The sequence below is a fragment of the Euprymna scolopes genome, chromosome 6 (assembly GCF_053919585.1).
Source record: "Euprymna scolopes isolate OS-2025 chromosome 6, ASM5391958v1, whole genome shotgun sequence".
Taxonomy (NCBI): domain Eukaryota; kingdom Metazoa; phylum Mollusca; class Cephalopoda; order Sepiida; family Sepiolidae; genus Euprymna; species Euprymna scolopes.
The window spans coordinates 46656550-46676610 of record NC_136487.1 but is presented as its reverse complement, the minus strand read 5'-3'; the positions used below and the strand labels follow the sequence as shown (position 1 = coordinate 46676610).

The window sequence follows — 20061 nt, the reverse complement described above, 5'->3', positions numbered from 1 at the left end:
AAGCTGCTGGGAAAATGGTAGGATCGTTCTACTGCTCCAGTAGATATCTCACATGAACAAATTCTTGATGAGCCCCCTTAAGTAATCCAATTTACCAAATTTCCACTACTAACAATTACTACATGTTCCCTTTGACCACTATACACTCATTAACCTTTATCCTTGCATGGCCTCTAGGTTTTGATAAGTGGTGATTCCTTTATAAAAAAAAAATGTTGTTGCTGTAAAAAAAAAAAATAAAAAGTGCCAAAAATAGGCTCTGAATGATGGATGATCCCCTTAATGTGCAACCTTAAAGGCATAGACCACTACACAATTTAGGTAATTACCTTTCCAACAAGCCTTCATTTGCTAAATTCTGATCCATAGTTGCTGAGATTTGGAACTTATAAAATTGTCAAAAAGGGTGGTATATCTATGGATATATCTATACTGGTAACCAAATTGAATATTGAAATACTCATATCTTTGGTTTTATGAGACAAAACTACATGAAAATTTGCAGGCTTTTTGAAGATTATAATACTATTCTTTGGTTAAAATTTTATAACAATTGATAAAAAAGAACATATATTGAAAAACAATACAATATGCCCAAATTTGCCTAGAGTTCAAAATAGACTTTGTAGCCTCGTTGTAGATGTCCTTTTCTCTTCCCTGCAAACTCTATCTCACAGAAGAGATGTTGCGAGATTGTCTCTGCTTTATCATTATTTTCACGGCAAGTGCTCGACTGAGCTTCAATCTATTGTCCCCCCTCCTCGCCAAACTTTCACAAGAAACACTCGTCTAGCTGAAAACACTATCAATAATTCCCTCCACTCTTTATCTGTGCCTAAACCTAAACGTAGATTCCATGAACAAAGCTCCTTTCTTAGAACTGCACGCCTGTGGAATTGTCTTCCGTTTTCCTGCTTTCCAGCTGACTACAATATCTTCAATGTCTTCAAGTACAACGTAAACAAGTTCTTGATGAGCCGTTCCACTTAAGTTAACAAATTTACCGAATTTCCATTACTAACGATTACTATATTGTTCAATTGACTTCTGTACACTCTTAACCCGTATCCTCGAGTGGTCTCTGGGCCTTGATGAGTGGTTATGCCTATGTAAAAAAAGTAAATAAAATAAAAATAAATAATTTATTTAAAAAAAAAATACCCCCCTCTTTCAACTAAATGTTAAAATTGTATGCTACTGTTTAAAAGAAATAGATGTCAATTTGTTCCTCCTTGTCTTGATACGTACGTCTCTTACAACCACGTTGTGTAACAAAGAAATTTTTTTTCTCTCTTTTTGTTGTTGTTATCTTTACGACTACTGTTTCCGGTTCACTTTCGGTTGCGTCTCCGCAGGTCAAGATTTTTTTTTTTTTGCTTAATAATAGCATTATTATTTAGAAAAGCCCTAGGAAGGAAGAGGGGCTTCCTTTACATATTCTATACTTTCACCTAACAATTTAATAAACAAAATATACCGTAAAAAAATCAATTAAAAACGAAGAAGCAGGCTAAAGTGAAATGGAAAAAGTAATCGTAAAGATAACTGTTTATTATTCCTATTTTCTTGCCTCCCCACGAGGGCAGAGTTAGACACAAGGTCAGTTTTTAATGTAGGGAAAATCTAGCTACCCAAAAAGAGGCACTCTGGATAGGAACAAAAATCAAAATTCTCTCAGTTATGAAGGATTTTCCCACCACCGACCGAGAACACAAAAGGTGAAGTCCAGCAGGGCAGCAACTACACTGGTCTGTTGTTTCCAAACGTCCCGCCCGACTATTTTTGACATTAGACTCTCTGTTTAAGCTTGCGTCATTATAAATTCTTTGTGCAGATGCAGAAACAGTGGGGGGGGGGGGTTAATCAAAAATGTATTGAAATAAATAAAATACGGGAAAAAACTGAAACGAATGGCAAAAAAAAAAAAAATACTGAAAAAAATGTTAACTATTTTTTTTTTTTTATTATTGTTTTCTACCAAGCAATATGTGTCTACTCTGGCAACGCCAGATAAATAATAAAATGATTCCAAACGCAAAACCTCTACACGGCTGATATAAAAATATTAAATGTGTTGGAATTTGCAAGAAAAAATTAATTAATTCATGAGAACAATAACGTTTTGTTTTATTTACTGATTTGCACATCATCCATGCATTGTTTGACAATTATTATTAAATGAAACGTGCGCAAAGGGAGGCAACTTGTTAGATTTTCTTTTAGTGGTGAATCATATTTTTAGTTCGTTTGCTTTTTTTCGTCCCCCCCCCCTTTTTTTTTTTTTTAACCTTCTCCTGTGAACTGCACTTACTATCTTAACTGGTTTACATCTACTTATCGAAGAACTCACATCCATTCTTTCAATTTGGCCATACCATCAAAGTGTTCTCTCCTTTACGCATCCTGATAGTGTCCATATGTAATCTTCTGAGGTGATCAGATCTAAATCTATCTATCTATAAGACTTGCATTGCATATCCATATCATTCTCATAGCATTTCTCTTCATGCAACGCATGTCCTCAACCCTCACTTATTGTCATATTATTTATCAAAGGGAGGAGGTTTTGTTTATATCTTTAACTTTATTAAAAAAAATAAGGCTGATTTACTAAATAGCACTCAATTTTACAAAACGTTGAAGTGCTAGGCAGTTGGCAAAGTAAGGCCAAGAAAAACAAGGAAATGATTTAAGAGAAAGAGGGATAAAGAGCTGGTCTAGGATAAGTTAGTTTGGAAGACAATTTTGAAAAGCCAACACAATGCCAGCATGTTAAACAGAAATTAAACCAAATATGATGATGAAAGGCCGCTATTTGACAACCATCTTATTTTTTAAATGCATTTTGTTTTGATTTGTCTTATGATTTAAATTTTATATTGTTTATTTATCAGAAATCTTGCTGTCTAATAGATTTTCATTCTGAAATTTAACTATTTAAATTCTCCAGCTGATAAAAGTATAGTTAATTTATTTTCATTTGTTGTCGGTATTTTTTTGTAGCTTCATATCTATTAGGCATGTGTATGCAGATGTATGGAAGTGAAAACTGGCCAGTTAGGGCTCAAAATTTGCATTGCATGAAGAAAAATATTAAAATGATATGATAAATGTTTAATGAGACTTCAATCTGATGACTTCAAAGGGAGATTACATCTGGACAGAATAAGGATATTTGTGCAGTAAAGGAGACACTTTGATGGTATGCTGAAAGAGTGAATTGGACTTCTTCGGTAAGTAGATGTAGAACAGTTTTCGGTCGGCTTTTTTCATGCTACCATCTCAGACAGGGGACTTGCCTGCCAGCCCTGGCAGTGTCAGTCCCCTTGATGAAACAGCAAAGGTACGAAAAGCTGTTCACTGCAGCAACCTCGGAAGTCGTCAGGGAATCTGTCCGGAGCCCGGCTTTCCAAACAGTGCTCAATCTACTTAACCGCCCAATGAAGGTACGCGGGAAAGTGGTGAGAGACCCTAAAGAAGCTTAAACGGAGTGGGCTTCAGTCCTCCATCAATCTCTTGATGGGGCTGGTCTCATTCACGCCAGTGCCTCGAAGGCCTCCCATCGCTGGCTCCGCCATCCGGATCGGGTTTTTCCTAGATTATACATCCAATGCACCAACTTGAGATGTAGGCTGCTGAGCACTAAATCAAGATGGGCGAGGGTGGAAGATCTGATGGCGACCTAAACTGCCACGGACGGTGCGGTCAGGTAGAAAGCCTGGGCCATATCCAGACGCAATGCCCTGGTAGTGCTAACCTATCGAGGCTTGCTCTACCCGTCAAGCAGCATGGACCTTGCTGGTCTAGGCCTTTCTCCGAGGGACCTGGGTGATCTCTTGTTCCTTGTGATGGTGGGTTCCCTAAAATGTTATGACATGTACATGCGTGGTGCATAAAAACCCTTCATCATGCAGAAGCTATGTATATGTGCGAGTTCCATGTCTGCCCCCTCCACTTGCCGCTGCGCTGTAAGTTACCGATAGGGCACACCAGTGATGTCCCCATCTTGAGACCAGTCTTCACACACAAAACGACCTCTGTGTGCGAGGTAGCGCGGTCACCGATCCGGGTGGCGTGTTTAATCATCAAGGGGGCTGTCTAATAATATAATAAAGACAGACAGAACATCATCAAGGCCGGCCTTAGGAAAACAAGAAATAATAGTAGGTTTAGTCCACAGGGGAAGGCCAAGGACATGCAAGGAAGTGATAAGAATCGACTCGAGAGAAAGAGGAATAATACTTGGCCAGAAATAGGTTAGTTTAGAAATCATTTTCTAAAAGCCGTCCAACACATACCAGTATGTAAAACAGACATTAAATCAAATATGATGATGAAAGAGTAGTAAGTGGACATTGAGTTTATTTTCGGCAGCCACATAACTCTTGCTTCCCTTTTTTTTGTCCTTTAGTCCTCATATTGCATGAGTGATGTTTTTGACAAAAGGGTCAAAACTGCTGTTTTCAGAATCGGACTCTATCTCAGTTATTGTTCAATGTTTTTTTTACCTTTTTTTTTTTTTTTTTTTTTGTTTTTCGTTCCTTACATAAAGTGGCTTCATGCCTTATTTGGAGCAATTTCCGCATTTAAAAAAGTCGTTATTTAATAGCCACATTATTTTTTTAAATGTGTTTTTGCTTTTCTGATGACTTTCGTTTTTGATCTTGCTTACTTAGACATTTCGCTGTCTAATTGACTTTCACCTTGGCATTTCTCTTTTTCAATTCTTGAGCTGTCAAAATATTTTTTTTTTTTTTTTTTTTTACATAGGCATCACCACATTATCAAGGCCAAGAGGCCACTCAAGGATAAGGTTTAAAGAGTGTACAGTAGAAATTGGACAATATTGTAATCATTAGTAATGAAAATTTGGTAAATTTGATAACTTATATGGAACGCCTCATCAAGAACTTATTTACGTTAGACTTGAAGACAACCATATTGTAGTCAGCCGGAAAGCAGGAAAACGGAAGACAATTCCACAGGCGTGCAGTTCTAAGAAAGAAGCTTTGTTCATGGAATCTACGTTTAGGTTTAGGCACAGATAAAGAGTGGAGGGAATTATTGATAGTGTTTACAGCTAGATGAGTGTTTCTTGTGAAAGTTTGGCGAGGGGGGACCATAGATTGAAGCTCAGTCGAACACTTTCCATGAAAATAACGATACATCAGAGACAAACTCGCAACATCTCTTCTGTGAGATAGAGGTTGCAAGGAAGAGAAAAGGACATCTCCTACGAGGCTACGAAGTCTATTTTGAACTCTATCAAGGCAGGACAAGTCCTTTCTAGCAGCTCCTGCCCAGATGTGGCAACAGTATTCCATCCTTGGATGTACCTGGCTCTTATATAGATAGAGAATAGCATCAGCAGTGAGATATCTACCGGATCGATAGAAAGATCCCACCATTTTTCCAGCGGCCTTGGCAACAGATTTGATGTATGTGTTCCATTTAAGATCAGGAGTAATGGTCAAGCCAAGAAGCTTGTCAAAACTTGAGGCCTCCTGAAGACGAGAGCCATTCATTTCAATTGGTGCCAGATTGTCAAAATAGTTAATTTCTCTCTATTTGTTATCAGTCTTGTTTGTAAATAGACACCTTGGAATGGAATAATGAAAAAGATAATGAAATACCAATGTCTTATGTACGACATTAAAAGAAACTGGAATCTTAGAAAGATTTCTATGATTTCAGTAATTATAGGAGAAACTGAACTCATGAAAAACAATTTCAAAAACTGTTAAAACTTTTAGACTTTGGCGTGTTTGCTTGTAAAAGAAATATTGAAAGTGAAATAAAATCGTATTAAATTTTAATAAGTTTAATTAGGGTACTTACGCAGAATACAGATCGTGCTGAAATAATATTATTTAGAAACCCAGTTTTAACGGGGGGGGGGGGGCTTTTAAAACTATTTTTTACTTTCACCTAACAATTTAATAAACAGAATACTGTAAAAATTGAATTAAAAATCCTATTTAAAAAATGGAAAATCCATATTCTGTATAAGCATCTTAATTTGCTTAACGATAGAGATTGCAGAGTCTGAGAAAAATCATTGTTTTAGAAGTCTGGATTAGAGTAGAGCACTTTAAGCTAAGAAGTTCACAGTCCTATTAACAACTGTTACCTGGGAATTTTCAATTATGATTAATAACCTAAATGATGTAGTGACACGTAGATATAATTTTAAAGTATAAAATTTCCCAAACAAATTCTCACATTGCAATTTGTAAATATAATCACAAGTGATCGGAATTTTTTTTTTTTTTTCTTCTTTCAGGATTTTTGTATGCTAGTATGCTAAATTCATATTTTCAGTTTTTGTCCCGTGACTCTAATACAATTAGAAAATAGGGCAAGAAAAATGTATCTTACAAAAGAGTATGTGGAAGGGTTGGAGAGATTAGTCATATGACTGATACATGAGCATGTCAGATGTGAACAAAAGAGAACAAAATCATTATTCTTTAACGAACCGTTTCTTTCTGAATTACACATTTTTCCCCCCTTTCATTCGTGTTGGAGTTGTCTCTTTTTGTTCATCCACAATTTATTAATAATTGCCGGCTTGCTATTTACTTGGTGTTTGTTACTTTGCCAAGTTCATTACTTAAAATACTTCAAACATGAACTTGAAATGAAATGTTTCATTTTATAATTTTATTTATAAACACAAAACAAAATTTTAATCAGTTTTCATATGGATAAACATTAACACTTTATTTGAATTTACCCATTTTCACACTGAAAGCTAGGCTGGTTGATGATACCTATTCTTACTACTACTTAAAATTGCTCCTCAATATAAGCATTGTGTAATTTTAAATTTGTAAGTTTTGAAGAAAAATAAAATGGTTGAATATTTAGTTTTGTTCAATTTATGTACAAGTCATAGTTTGGGCCCCCAAAGAAACGCAAATCTATCTGAGGAAGATAATGATGAAGAGGCAGAAAAGATAAGGTCGATATGTATTCCCCCCACCCCCAATAAAAATATATTCATTTAATTGGCTATTATACAACTTTCTTTTTTGTATGGAAATGAAACCCATATAAAGCAAAAGTTAGTCTATTCAATATTTCTTTATTATCGATGTATTTATGCAAAAGAACTTAAAAATTTAATTTTTAGGTAATGTTTTTTTTTATTTTACTTATTTTTATTTATTTATTTTTATTTTTTTATTTTTTGGAAAGATTGGAATACAAGCGTATTTTAATGATTGTTAGGGTTTTTATAGTAGTTTGCATATGTTTTAATTATTGATTAAACCCTCCAACCTCATTTGCTCCTACATATTTTTCAGGACCTATTCATTCCATCTATAATATATATCTCACCTGTCTGTTTAAATGTGTATATGTTTGTATGTCTACCTAAAACTTTTGATAGAGGCGACGGATTTTCGCGAGATCGGTATTGTTTTGAAGCTCGACCCTTTGGACGACAAATATCGAAAAATGGCTAAAAATGTTAATTCCTTCACTCTCAACTGGGCACTTTTCTACAGAGAGGGGTTGCTTTTTTTCACCGATATTTTCGAAAGTCATCCCCTCTTTTCGATTGTCTAGCCTTGATTTAAACCTATGTCACTTCCGGTTTTGTGATGTGTGCAACAGCAAAGACGTCAGGTTTTTGTTTGTTTGTTTTTTGGGGGTTTTTTTTCACATTCTTTGCCTTCTTCGCGGTATGGGTTCGAGACTGCCTGCCTACTACCACTTTTTTTTTGCACAACACACATCTCCAAACACCCGGGCTAGTGTTTCTATAAAGGGTTTGTATTTTTTTCTTGTTTTGGGTTTGTTTCTGTTTTCTTGTTAAGAGTATCGCGATGATCCTCAGCAACATCATCCAACATCTGATTCTTGCCAATCTTGTTACTATTTACTCAATTACTTGTCAGCAACCACACAAAATGAACAATTTCGCAACTTTAGGTGTTGTAACATCAAATAATACAATCGTGTCTATTCATATAAATTAGAAGTTAGTGTCCTCAATGATGCTGGGTTAAACAGCTGAGAGGGAAACAATAATGAAATACCAAAGTCTTATGTATGACATGAAAAGAAACTGGAATCTTAGGAAGATCTCATAATTCCAGTAATTATAGGAGCAGCTGGACTAATGAAAAATAATTTTAAATTCTATCTTGCTAATATATTCAGTGAACCAAGTGCAAGAGAGACTCAAACAGTTGCGTTTAAAGGGACGGTTAAGATCTTAAAAAGATCTCTATTGGAATATAATTATAGTGGGTGAATGTCTGGTAAGAAAATTAAAAAAAAAATGTTGAGGATAAACATTCAGTATTGTTTTCTAAACCAGTTTCTGTCCTGATTCTTTTTGTTTAGCTTGACTTTTAAAAATGAGGTGTGGATAAGAAATGGGCGTTTATATTTTTGATTTTATGATGTAAGTAAAATCTTTTTAAAATTGCTATAAGTTTGGAATCCTTTTAAAATGTTTTCTTTTAACATAGTGAGTTTTTAGAAAATATAGGATATACTATGAATGAGATAAATTACGTCTGTAGCGAATACATTAAAGAAATAGACGAGATAACCTCTGTTAGATTCTTCCAACAAGTGCTCAAGCAGAATAAATACCTTGCAAACGCCAAAGATTACCGTAGAATATCTACAAAACAATCACAGTACACACTTAACTCCAATATATGGTTCCCCCTTTTCCAAAATTTCACAAAGTACACTAGACTCGCTGCAACCACTATATATGATTTCCCCCCACTCTCTAACTGTGCCAAAATCTAAACAGATTCCATGAACAAAGATTCTTTCCAAGAACTGCTCACATGTGGAACATTGTTCCACCAGCCTGCTTCTAGGATGAATATAACATGGCACCTTCAAATCCAATGTAAACAAGTTCTTGTTGTGCCGTCCACATAAATAATCAAATTCTACCCAATTTGCACCATTAATGATTACTACATTACCACTTTACATTCATTAACCGTTATCCTCGAGTGGCCTTCAGGCCTTGATAAGTGGTGACTCCCAAGTAGAATAAAAAACACTCTCTAACAACGGTTTCCTAAAAGTGCCACATTTTAACAAATCGCAAAGAACATTTAGATATCTAATTTACACACTTCGACGCAACAATGAGGCAACACCTATCCAAACTTAGAAGACCACCTAACAACAACTCCTGTACTCTATCAAATTGCCCCATCAACAACACGGACTTATACCATCGTATATATCCAGTATACTAAATACAATGTCAATGATGAGTTCTACATCTGTGGCACAGTTAGGCTATTACATATACCGTACTTTGGGGTAATTGCGCCAACTAGCTAAAAGTGCTCTTTTGGCAACCAAAGAGCATTTTTTTTTTTTTTTTTTTTTTAGTTGGCGCAATTACCCCCAGATTTGGCGCAATTACCCCAAAGTATGGTATGCGTAAACGAACACATAACAACCAAGGCATCTTCATTCCAAAAACGTATCATGAAATTACAACCCTCAGTAAAGATATATGAATAAAAAATACTGGTTACCAAAAGATTTAAGCAACTCTATAATGAAGGAATCATTATTGATAAGAAAATTCATCCCCAAAATAAACAGAACTAAGCTCAATTGCACCTTTTTAGTATAATCACATACAACAGACACAATAAATATAATATAACTAATGAATAACAAACAGTATTAAGCAAATTCTAATATATTCATGGGTGCATATATTATATGCTTAAATGCCAGTGAACATGCATTTGATTCTGGATGTATATGCCCATTTGCATCTGATGTTCATGCAGGACCTCAGAATATAGTACTGAGGCCAATCTATATAAGATAAGTAAATAAAAATTTAAATAACAATATGCAAAAAGAAATGGACAAAAGAAAAAAAAACTAAACTAGCTAATTTAAGGAATTATTCTAATTGCTTGCTTTCAAGGGAAGTAATTCTTATTCTCACCTCCTTAGTTACAAGTTATTTTCTTTACATCTTGTTTACATTATGTAAACGAACATGGATATAAGAAATAATTAAGTAAATAAATGAGAATTACATTTATTTACATTTATTAAGATGTTATAATGTTATAAATATTACTGGTAAAGTATTATAATAATAATAATAATAATTTAATAATATTAAACACACAAACAGCTCACACTTCAATGGTAATTATTTTTTTCTGTGAGTCTATAGCAACAGACATCGCATAAATTCCAGATTTCTGGCAAAAACGTCCCCACATAGTGGATATATTTTTCTTGCTGAAGATGAGGTTTACCTTGAAAATTCAAAGAACATGACATCTGCTATACTATACTGGTTTGACATACCACATGGGTAAATAGTTTATCAAAAATTATAGAAACATTTCCATATTGTCATTCTGTTTACCTTGTTTCATATCCAGTATTTTTTCTACTAAACTGCTTGTCATGGTCTTCAAACACAACTTTTTAATTGTACATGATCATATAGATACTTGAAGTCGAATTTAGTTTAATTGATCTATAAGTTGCCCCTCTCCGCTTCCTGCCTCCAAAAAATTGTAATTCACAATCCTTTTGGGTACAAATAATCTTCAGTTGGTGCTTCACTTGTCCTCCACATTTCAACAATGAATGTCCAACAGTTTTTTTCTATCATTGTTCAATAATATGCAGAGACATTTAAGTCATCATTTCGTCAATAGAAGATGTGGTCCTGAATGGGTCATGCTTACCAGACTTTAACCCTCGTTTTGGTTTGAACAATGAGCTCTAAGTTAGGGTGTTGGTTATACCAACTGGCGTTTGAGAAGGCTTTTTGTAATTGTTAAAGCAAAGAAGCTTAGTCTTAGCATTAAATGTTACCATCCATTTACATCGCTATTCCTCTACAGACTGGAGGTCGTTTTGCAAGTTTTCTATCCATTACCTTGGACATGTGTATATTAGATTTTCTCTCATGTCTGTTATAGAGCAAAGTGTTATCAGCAAATATACCCATCTCGGGCACAATTTTTATTAGGGAGATCGTTTTTGAATATCAGGTGTAATAAGTCCAAGACTAGACCCCAGAGGCAAACCTACATTAATTAATATCATAATTGGATGAACATCCAAGGACAACATGAAGTTTTCTTTTGTCTAAGAAGGATCTGATTATGTTAAGTATTCATGCAGTAATATCATGATTTCATTTTCATGAGAAGACATTTGTACTATCTTTTTAGCTGATGCTCAGAAAGTAAAAAGATAAATGAATGAAATTAAAAAAAAAAAAAATTTAGCAGTTGAAAATTGTGAACAGCGATGTTGTCTAATTTATTAATTATTTGGACTATTATACTCCTCTTCTAATTGTTTTCATGACGTTTCGGCCAAATATTCCTCCGACTTTCATCAGGTTAATTGCTATGAGATAGGAATGTCGAATCCTCCAACTACATCCACAGCAATTACTGCCTTCAATAGTTGTATATGCATTGTATTTTGATAATTGATAAGTTATGTGTCAGCCATATTGGATTTGGTTGGCACGTATAGCCTAACAACTTGACACAACAACTGAAAACTAGTTCATCTTTTAAATAGATCAGCGATTACTCCGTCATCATTACTTTAATGTTTCAAATCTATTCACACACTGCTTTAGCTCAGCAGTATGAATTAAAATAACAATCCTGTAAAGATATTTTCCTTTAACATTAAGAAAAAAAAAGCTTTGTTTATTTTGTGTGTGAAACGAATATGATTCTTATCACTTTCATTAAAAGTTTTGTTCTGCATGACTTCCTTTCTATTGACTATTTCATTCATCACACTTGACTTATCTTTTTTATTATTAAAATAGAAAAAATAAGCATTTGCCTTAAAATAAGTATGCCGTGATGTTTAAAGTTGACAGACAAGTTACTTCAAAAACCTTCGTTTCTAACTGTAATATTTCTCTTCCTCTCGTGTTAAACAGAAACAAATAAAAAGACACTAAATACTTGTATCATCTGATTTCTACATATTATTCATCATCTCAAATTTTCATCGCCAAAAGATCATTTCTTCACATATCCCTTGTTTGATGAAAAATTTGATTTGCGGTAAGGTTGAAATTTTTATGTATATTTTTATGTAAATATCTGAGAACTTTAAATATAGAATTTAAAATGTAGTTTCCTGGTCACTAAATAACGTAGATGAATGACGATTCTTGAGATTGCTTGTTCTTTGTTGACTGAGGTAGGTCTCTGGTCCTGTGCAGTTCTAGTAAGTCCACTCACCCAGGCTTTGACTTTTCCCTTTATTATTAATCATTTGAACCGTTTCTACTAGGGAATGTCGACAGAGCTGGCCAGTCACTTTTTGCAGGTAAGAGTGCTCTCCTACTAAGGCACTATCTCTTCAATCCCACTTTCCGACTTTTGTGTCACATCATCCCTGTATGCAAGGGAGATAAATGTTGATTGGTTTCGTTTGTTTGCTCCCCCACCCTGCAAGCAGCAGCAGTTGCTAATTCTCCCATTTTATTCTGGCATTAGTATTACAATTATCCTCGGTTGGGATCATAAATTTGCCTAAATACAAAGAAAGATGAAATAATTAAATATTTTTCTGATGTTATTTATTCACACAAAAGGAAAAGTAGTAGTAAAAAAGAAATAAAACAACTTCCACGGATAAATCTTACCAAATTTTATGTCTGTGGATGAATGGATATACAAGGTGTTTTGGGTCAGTTCTTGAAAAGTAAGGAAAAAAAAAATTATCAAATTTGTCTCAAGATACCCTCTGTGTGTGTGATATATATAGTAATACAGCAAAGTTTACATCCATGGAAGTAAAAATCCAGTGAATCCTTACTGTGTTTATACAAGTACTTTTATAATAAATACAGCTATTTATTTGGCATAAAATATTTTAATTACAAACATTATTTGGCTACATAATTACATACATGTGTTGGTCAGAACTATGAATAGCCAAACCTCTTTGGGTTAAACCTTTTCACTGCGGCCCAAAGCGGTTTGGTTATTTATAACTATGATCAAAATATATCTCCAAATGTATAGCAAAATAATGTCTGTTTTAGATAATGAAAATTATACCTGTATTATTTATATAGATAAACATTAGTAGGCTATCACAATGAAAGAAATGGAAAGTTGCTGGTGTTTAGAAAGGAAGTCAAAAGCAAATAATTTTTTATATAGTCATTTACTAGCATTTCAGCCCAGCGTTGCCCGGGTGTTTGGTGGTGTGTGTTGAGCCAAAAAAAAAAAAAAAAAAAGGTGGTAGTAGCAAGGCAGGCTCGAACCCGTACCACAAAGGAGGAAAAGAACAGGGAAAAAAACGTGATGTCTTTGCTGTTACAAACACCGGCAAAGCAGAAGTGACGTAGGTTTAAATTAAGGCTAGAAAATCAAAAAAAGGGGATGATTTTCGAAAATATTAGCAAAAAAAACGACCCCTCCCTGTTGAAAAGTGCCCAGTTTAAGGTGAAAAAATTAATGTTGTTAGCCAATTTTTCGGTATTTTTTTGGTATAATCTCTTGGAATCCATGAGGGCCAGTAATGTTAGTTTGTGGTTATACCACAGTAGATATCAATGTCGCTCACAGCAAATGTAATTTAATAAAATTAAAATTATTTTATTTATGTGTTTATTTACGTTTTTATGTGGTGGGTGGGGAGCTAACTGAGTTTACATACTAAATGTGTTTAGCAATTATTTTTTCTTTTATTATATATGATTGTTTTTGTTTTACGACATATCAACCCTTTTCGGGTTATTTAATGCCGAATCCAAAGATTCGGAAGAAAAATATTTTAATAGAATATATTTGTTTTCAAGTTGGTTTCTATTTAACCTATAGTTAGGACCCTAACAGGTACTACCACTCCAGGTCAGAGTGGACCTAGGAGCAATGGTAATTAAAGGGTGGCTCCACACTCATCAAAGCCCGCAAGCTGGGGCCTCACCATTGGATATAGTTTAAGGTCATATCCAGGACCTTATTATATGAATTATCTATTTAATTTCCTGCCTAATTAACCAATAATTTTGTTTTCTTTTGTACCACAGCAAGGGTTGATTTGGCCTGCAGAAAATGAAATGAAACAAATTTGAAATCTTTAAAAATTATTTTTTGTATTTATATTTTTAATCCGTTTCTTCAGACAATGCTAGCCTGGGACCATAGAGACTCAACGCCTCTATCCACTGTCCCACGGACCCTTATAACAGTTTATATTTTTTTATGAGTTATCTCCTCTGAGTGTGTATAATTATATTAATACACATATATATGTAAAGATATACATAAATATAACCTAACGTTGTTATCTCCCCTGATGGGATATACAAGCAACTGGGGACCGATTGTGAATTTGATATTCCCAAGAAACATTCTCCTTTTGAGGAAGCCAGTTCCATCCACCCATAGTGATTATCGCTTGTAAAACTTGGTCTTTTGTATTGTCTCCTTGGTGGTGAAGTGGGATAATGTTATCGTCAGATGGCAGCGGATAATCTACACTAACCATGCAAATGCCCCATCTTTAAATGCCACTTTGATGAATAAAAAAGAAATATATTTTATTAGTATTGTCATTTATATAAAAAATGTCCTTTATTTTTCCCTTTTTAGTATTTCTTGCATGAAATTGTTAGCTTTTATATATATATATATTTTTTTTTCAAGCTTGAAATATTGAATGGAATTAATACTAGTGATTCATATTGCTACATTCATGTGTGAATTTTTCTAATTCTAATTTTTTTTTCCTTTTTTAAGGATCTACCAATTTGATGGATACATTGGAAGATCTTCCACCAGGAATCGGACAATATGATGACTTCCACACAATTGATTGGTTGCGAGACATCGCACGTGATCGCATGCGACATCGCAACATAATCAAAAAGAAATCGGAAGGACTTTGGGAAAAAATCAAAAGTGCCCATGATGCCTGGTCTGGATGGGTGTGTGTACTACTAGTTGGTATTGCTGCTGGTATGTTACTCATTTTCAGCATCCTCCTCTTCCTCTTTAAATCAATAATTTTTTTATTAATCAACTCATGCATATACTTAGACAGCAGGTCATTATTTATACAAGTCTGGTTGAAGACCATGGAATTTTTATATTTTGTAATTTTTTTAATTACTTCATCGATGCCAACAACCTCACTGAAAAAAAGAAAAAAAAACTTCCAATGACGATCTTAATGATTGAAAGCACTTGAGATGACCAGAAAAATGAACACTACTACACCAATTTCCACCTAAGACTTAAAAACTTGCTTACTGTGTCAAGGAAGTAATTAAGAAAATTGCAAAACTTGAAAATTCTGTGCTTTTTTTTTTTTATCTAGATAGAATAAATTTATACTCATTTTACTCTTTTATCTTTTTCTTTATCAATTTTCATATTATGTCTTATACATGTTTCATTGGATAACAAAAGATTACTAAATACTTCTTCATGGACAAATGGATATTCCTCAAAAGCTGCTAAAGTTTAATATATGGAATGAAAAAAGAATTTGAAAAAGAAAAGGGGGAGTTATATAAAGTCTGTAAAAGCATAAATTAAAAAAAAAAAACTTTATGTAATGTTCATAGAAGCCCACCCCAATTTACAACCAAGCAATGCAGAGCAATCTGCTAGTGTGTGTGTGTATATATATATATATATAGTATGTATATGAGAGAAAGAGAAAGCAAACATATCACATTAATAGCAAACCTATATTAATCCATCTACTTAATTTGATACCCCTCGGAAGTGTCTCCCACTGATAAAGGTACTCTCCTTTTTACATAAACCACCCCACACACACACCTAGTACAATCGTGACCATAAGTTTGTACTTATATGCCTTCCTTTTTTAAACTCATACCCCTAACAATAGGAATACGCCCCCACTAAATATTTAATTCACTCAGCATGCAATAGATTACACCATACACACACACCTAAATTTAAATACTCCCTCAAAACGAGAGTCCATACAAAATACATTTTCAAAAATAATATTAATGTAACGATACTTAGCTATGATTAAATACCCATATTAATTGTGGTGTTTTATCATAGAACGGAAGACAGAGCAAAACCTCTTTACTAGGCTTTACCAAAGTAATTTCACAGCAAACGTAATAGCAAATAGCAAACGTAAGAGCAAATAGTAAAGGGCAGGTAGCAGCAGTAAACACAAGAGCTGTTAGTAACGAAATATTGAAGAAGAAAAAAAACTCAGCCCTTTTTAAAAAGGAATGTGTGCAAAATCACATGCCATAGAAACTTTTACTTTAACGGAAATATAACAATCTCCCCCCCCACCCCACCCCACTAGTAAGAGAGATTGCAAGGTTTAGATTTTTTTTTCAAAGTACAGAGTCATCTTTGAAAGTGGCGATGTGTTTTATTTATAAGTCCAATCGCTGGACTGGTTTACGGATTCGGCTAGACCGGCATGGAAGTAGTTCAATATTCAAAGGACTGGCAGGTCTCTGCGAATTCTCTATATTTTCTGCATTAGGTGTATTGTCAACTGGACTTGTTTCAATCAAATGGGCAGGGTCTGCATTAGCAAGGTCGGGTCGAGTATTCTCAGCAGGACCCTGAGGTCCATCAAAGCGCGGAAAATGAGCCAAATGTCTTAGCGCCACTGAATCCTCCCGGCCATCATTATGCCATATTCTCGCATGCGAAGGGTTGGCCTCGAGGAGTTCCACTACCTCGACAATCGGGTTGTACTTGCTCCTGTTGCCAAACCGTTTCAATAGTACCTCCCCAGGTTCGCAGAGCCAAACAGGTAAGGCAGTACCGGTAGAAGAGCGCCTTTCAAATTTGAACAATCCTTCGTGGGGAGTTGCATTCGTACTAGTGCATAGTAAGGAGCAATTAGAATTTAAAACATCAAGCAGAACGTCCTGCCAAGCACTAAGGGGTTTAGCTTCCAGGGCCAATAATATTGAGTGGCAAATAACACCGTTATAGCGCTCGCACTGACTGTTATCTCTTGGATTGTATGCAGTAGTGTTGCTGCACCCAACCTCAAGTAGCATCAGAAAATTTCTGAACTCCTCCGACACGAACAATGTTCCTCTATCAGAATGGATGAAAGCGGGGAGTCCAAAAATAGAAAAAATATTTGTCAGGCACTTGATCGCAGTCTGCGAAGACCAATCACAGCAAGGAAACGCAAAATCAATTGTACTCATCCATGATAGTAAATAGGTAACGACATCCTTTCGAAGATGCCAGGACAGGCCCCTTGAAGTCTACGGAAAGATGCTCGAAGGGAGCAGTAGCACAGATCAGTGTATTGTTAGTAGGGCTGATGAATTGAGGCTTTATTTTTGTACACGGTGTACACTCTTATGTCACGCGCCGAACTTCATCAATTGAGTATGGAATATTTTGTGATCATAAAGTGCCAAAAACGCTGTACACCAGGGTGTATTAATGAACTGTGTATGACCCTTAGATCCTCCAAGGAGGAAGCAGCGGCACCACACACTCTCGATAAAGCATCGGCAACAATGTTTTCACTTCCGGGACAGTGTTTTATATCATATGAGAACGGGAGAAGCTCCATTTTCCACCGAATGATTTTAATGTTTTTAATTTTTCCTCGGTTAGCTGGCTTATACATAAAAGATACGGCTTGCTGGTCTGTTACGATAGTGAAGTGCTTCCCAGCAAGAAGGTCTCTCCATTTTCGGACACATTCAACTATCACGTAAGCCTCTTTTTCAACTGTGTAGTCGTATTTACGATGGGTTTAGTGAGCGGAAAAAGAACGCTACAAGCCTATCAGCCTGTAAGAGGGTGCCTCCGATAGCCTTTTCTGAGGCATCGGTTTCGATAGTAATTGGTAGTTCGTCGTCGATAACCTTTACAGATGATTCGGCGACATCTTAAGTTTCTCGAAAGAATTCATAACTATAGGCACCATGGGAAATTGTTTATTTTCAACCAGGGGACGAATTTTGTGTGAATACTTAGGTATCCATTTCGCATAGTAAGAAAACACACTAAGGCACCTTTTTAACGAATTTGAATCCGAAGGAGGAGGCATTTGCAAAAGGGGTTTCAAATGCTCAGGATCAGGTTGGATAGTTCCATCACAGATTTGGTATCCAAACAAATTGATAGAGCGAAGCGAAAACTTTGATTTTACTCGGTTTATTTCGAGGTTGTATGTTGAGGCAGCCTTTAAGACACGTTCCAAGTTAGCGTCATGCTCCTCTTGAGTTTTACCGCAAATATCATCAATGTAAGAAAAAGTTCCGAATAACTTATTTTCAGAAATAAAGGAATTCATTAATCATTGAAAGGCAGAAACCCCATTAGTGACACTCATGGGTATTCGTTTGAATTGATACAAATGATTTCCAGCTTGAAAAGCCGTGTAGGGCCGATCTTCGGGACAAATTTCAATTTGGTAGTAAGCCTTAGACAAATCAATCGTACTAAAAATATGATACTGGGCAATTTGGTTTACGAGATCCTCAATCCGAGGCAAAGGATACGCGTCAAGTAGGATGGAAGGGTTAATAGTTTGGGAAAAATCAACCACCAGTCATTTCTTTCTATTAGGCGACGAAGTTACGACAATTTGAGCATGTTACGGTGAATAGCTGGTTTCAATGACGTCATCCTTAAGCAGTTGAAGAATTTTCTTTTCAATAAATCGGGCATCCGCCTCACAGTAGTTTCAGGATTTTGTAGCAATGGGTCTGCAATCAGGGGTCAGGTTTCAGAACAATTTTACAGGGGCACGACTGATCTTGGTTAGCGCACAGATTTTTAAGGCATCCTGAAATCCACCAAAAGAAATAGTAATGCCCCGGTGTAGTTTCAAAAACAGCACCCCGAGTATAATGTCCATACAGGAGTCAGGAAGCACAGTAAGGTCAATCCCTTTATATTCGCAACCATTGAAGAAAATGTTCTCTGCGCAATATTCAGACAGTTTAAGGGAAATGGCGAATGATGGCATAGAAATTACGGAGTTCCGTTTTAAAGTGGGCAGTCTCATTGTTTTGACAATGCGGGCACTGATAAAATTATCAGAACTGCCGGTGTCTATAAGGGCAGTTAACCTTTTTCCTTTCAACTCCACAGTTTCGGTGATAGGAGGGCAACTATCACCACCTTTAGCGCGGGCCCCTATGATAACAGAAGAAGAACGTGAATGTATCATTAGAATAGAATGGCAAACTTTAGAAAAATGCCCGAGTTTACCACAGCCTCAACAAACCTTATCGAGGGCAGGGCAAAGGTGGCGGTCATCCGTGAGGTGACGTCGCCCCCACCCCACCCCCCACCATTGTAGCACTTGCCACGAACAGGAAGGGCAACAGAGAACTGTCCATTCGAGAATCAGTTGGAAAAGAATTTTTAGAAATACAAGTGGCCTCCTCAGCAAAATCGGTCAGCACATTTTTAGTTCCCGTAGTAGAAGTAACAGCGACTGCTCCAATCTGGGAGACATACAATTCCGTGCGAAAGTGAGCTTGTTCTAAAGCCCTAGCACGTATCAATGAGGACCAGAGACCACAAATGAATGCATCACGGACAGATTCATCTCTGTAAATGGTGGCCGTTACGTCTATAAAACAACAGTCAGCAGCAAGTCGATTCAAGGCCTTAAGGTAATGGTCGACAGACTCGTTCTTGTTGCAAATGCGTGGAAAGCAGATGTCTAGCTTGGAGACTTGTCGTAAACGCCTTTCAATAATTCCATAGCATGTTCAAAACCAGAGCAACCTTCGATAACGTCAGCAACAGAGGAACCGATGTTTAAATAGAGAACTTCTAGCTTATCAGGGTTTAACGAAGCAATAGTTGATAAGTAGTAATTAAAGTTGCGGAACCATAATTTCCAAAGCTTGCCGGCCTGAGGGTCTGCCGAAGAAACTTTATCATAGAACGGAAGACAGAGCAAAACCTCTTTACTAGGCTTTACCGAACTAATTTCACAGCCAATAATAAACGTAAGAGCAAATAGTAAAGAGCAGGTAGCAGCAGTAAACGCAAGAGCTGTTAGTAACAAAATGTTGAAGAA

General features: G+C 35.7%; 1 protein-coding gene across 20 annotated transcripts in view; it reads left to right on the top strand.

The window, feature by feature from the left end:
• The window catches only part of LOC145277634 (H(+)/Cl(-) exchange transporter 3-like), a 321789-nt gene that overhangs the window by 223942 nt on the left and 77786 nt on the right, over nt 1–20061 (top strand). For 18 of the 20 annotated variants that reach the window (XM_080129195.1, XM_080129203.1, XM_080129198.1 and 15 more), the window contains one exon: nt 14775–14993. In XM_080129195.1, coding sequence (XP_079985321.1) covers nt 14775–14993 — 219 coding nt within the window. Of the gene's footprint in view, nt 1–11837; nt 12081–14774; nt 14994–20061 lie in introns of those variants that run through there. The other 2 variants (XM_080129214.1, XM_080129213.1) reach the window with 1 other exon arrangement.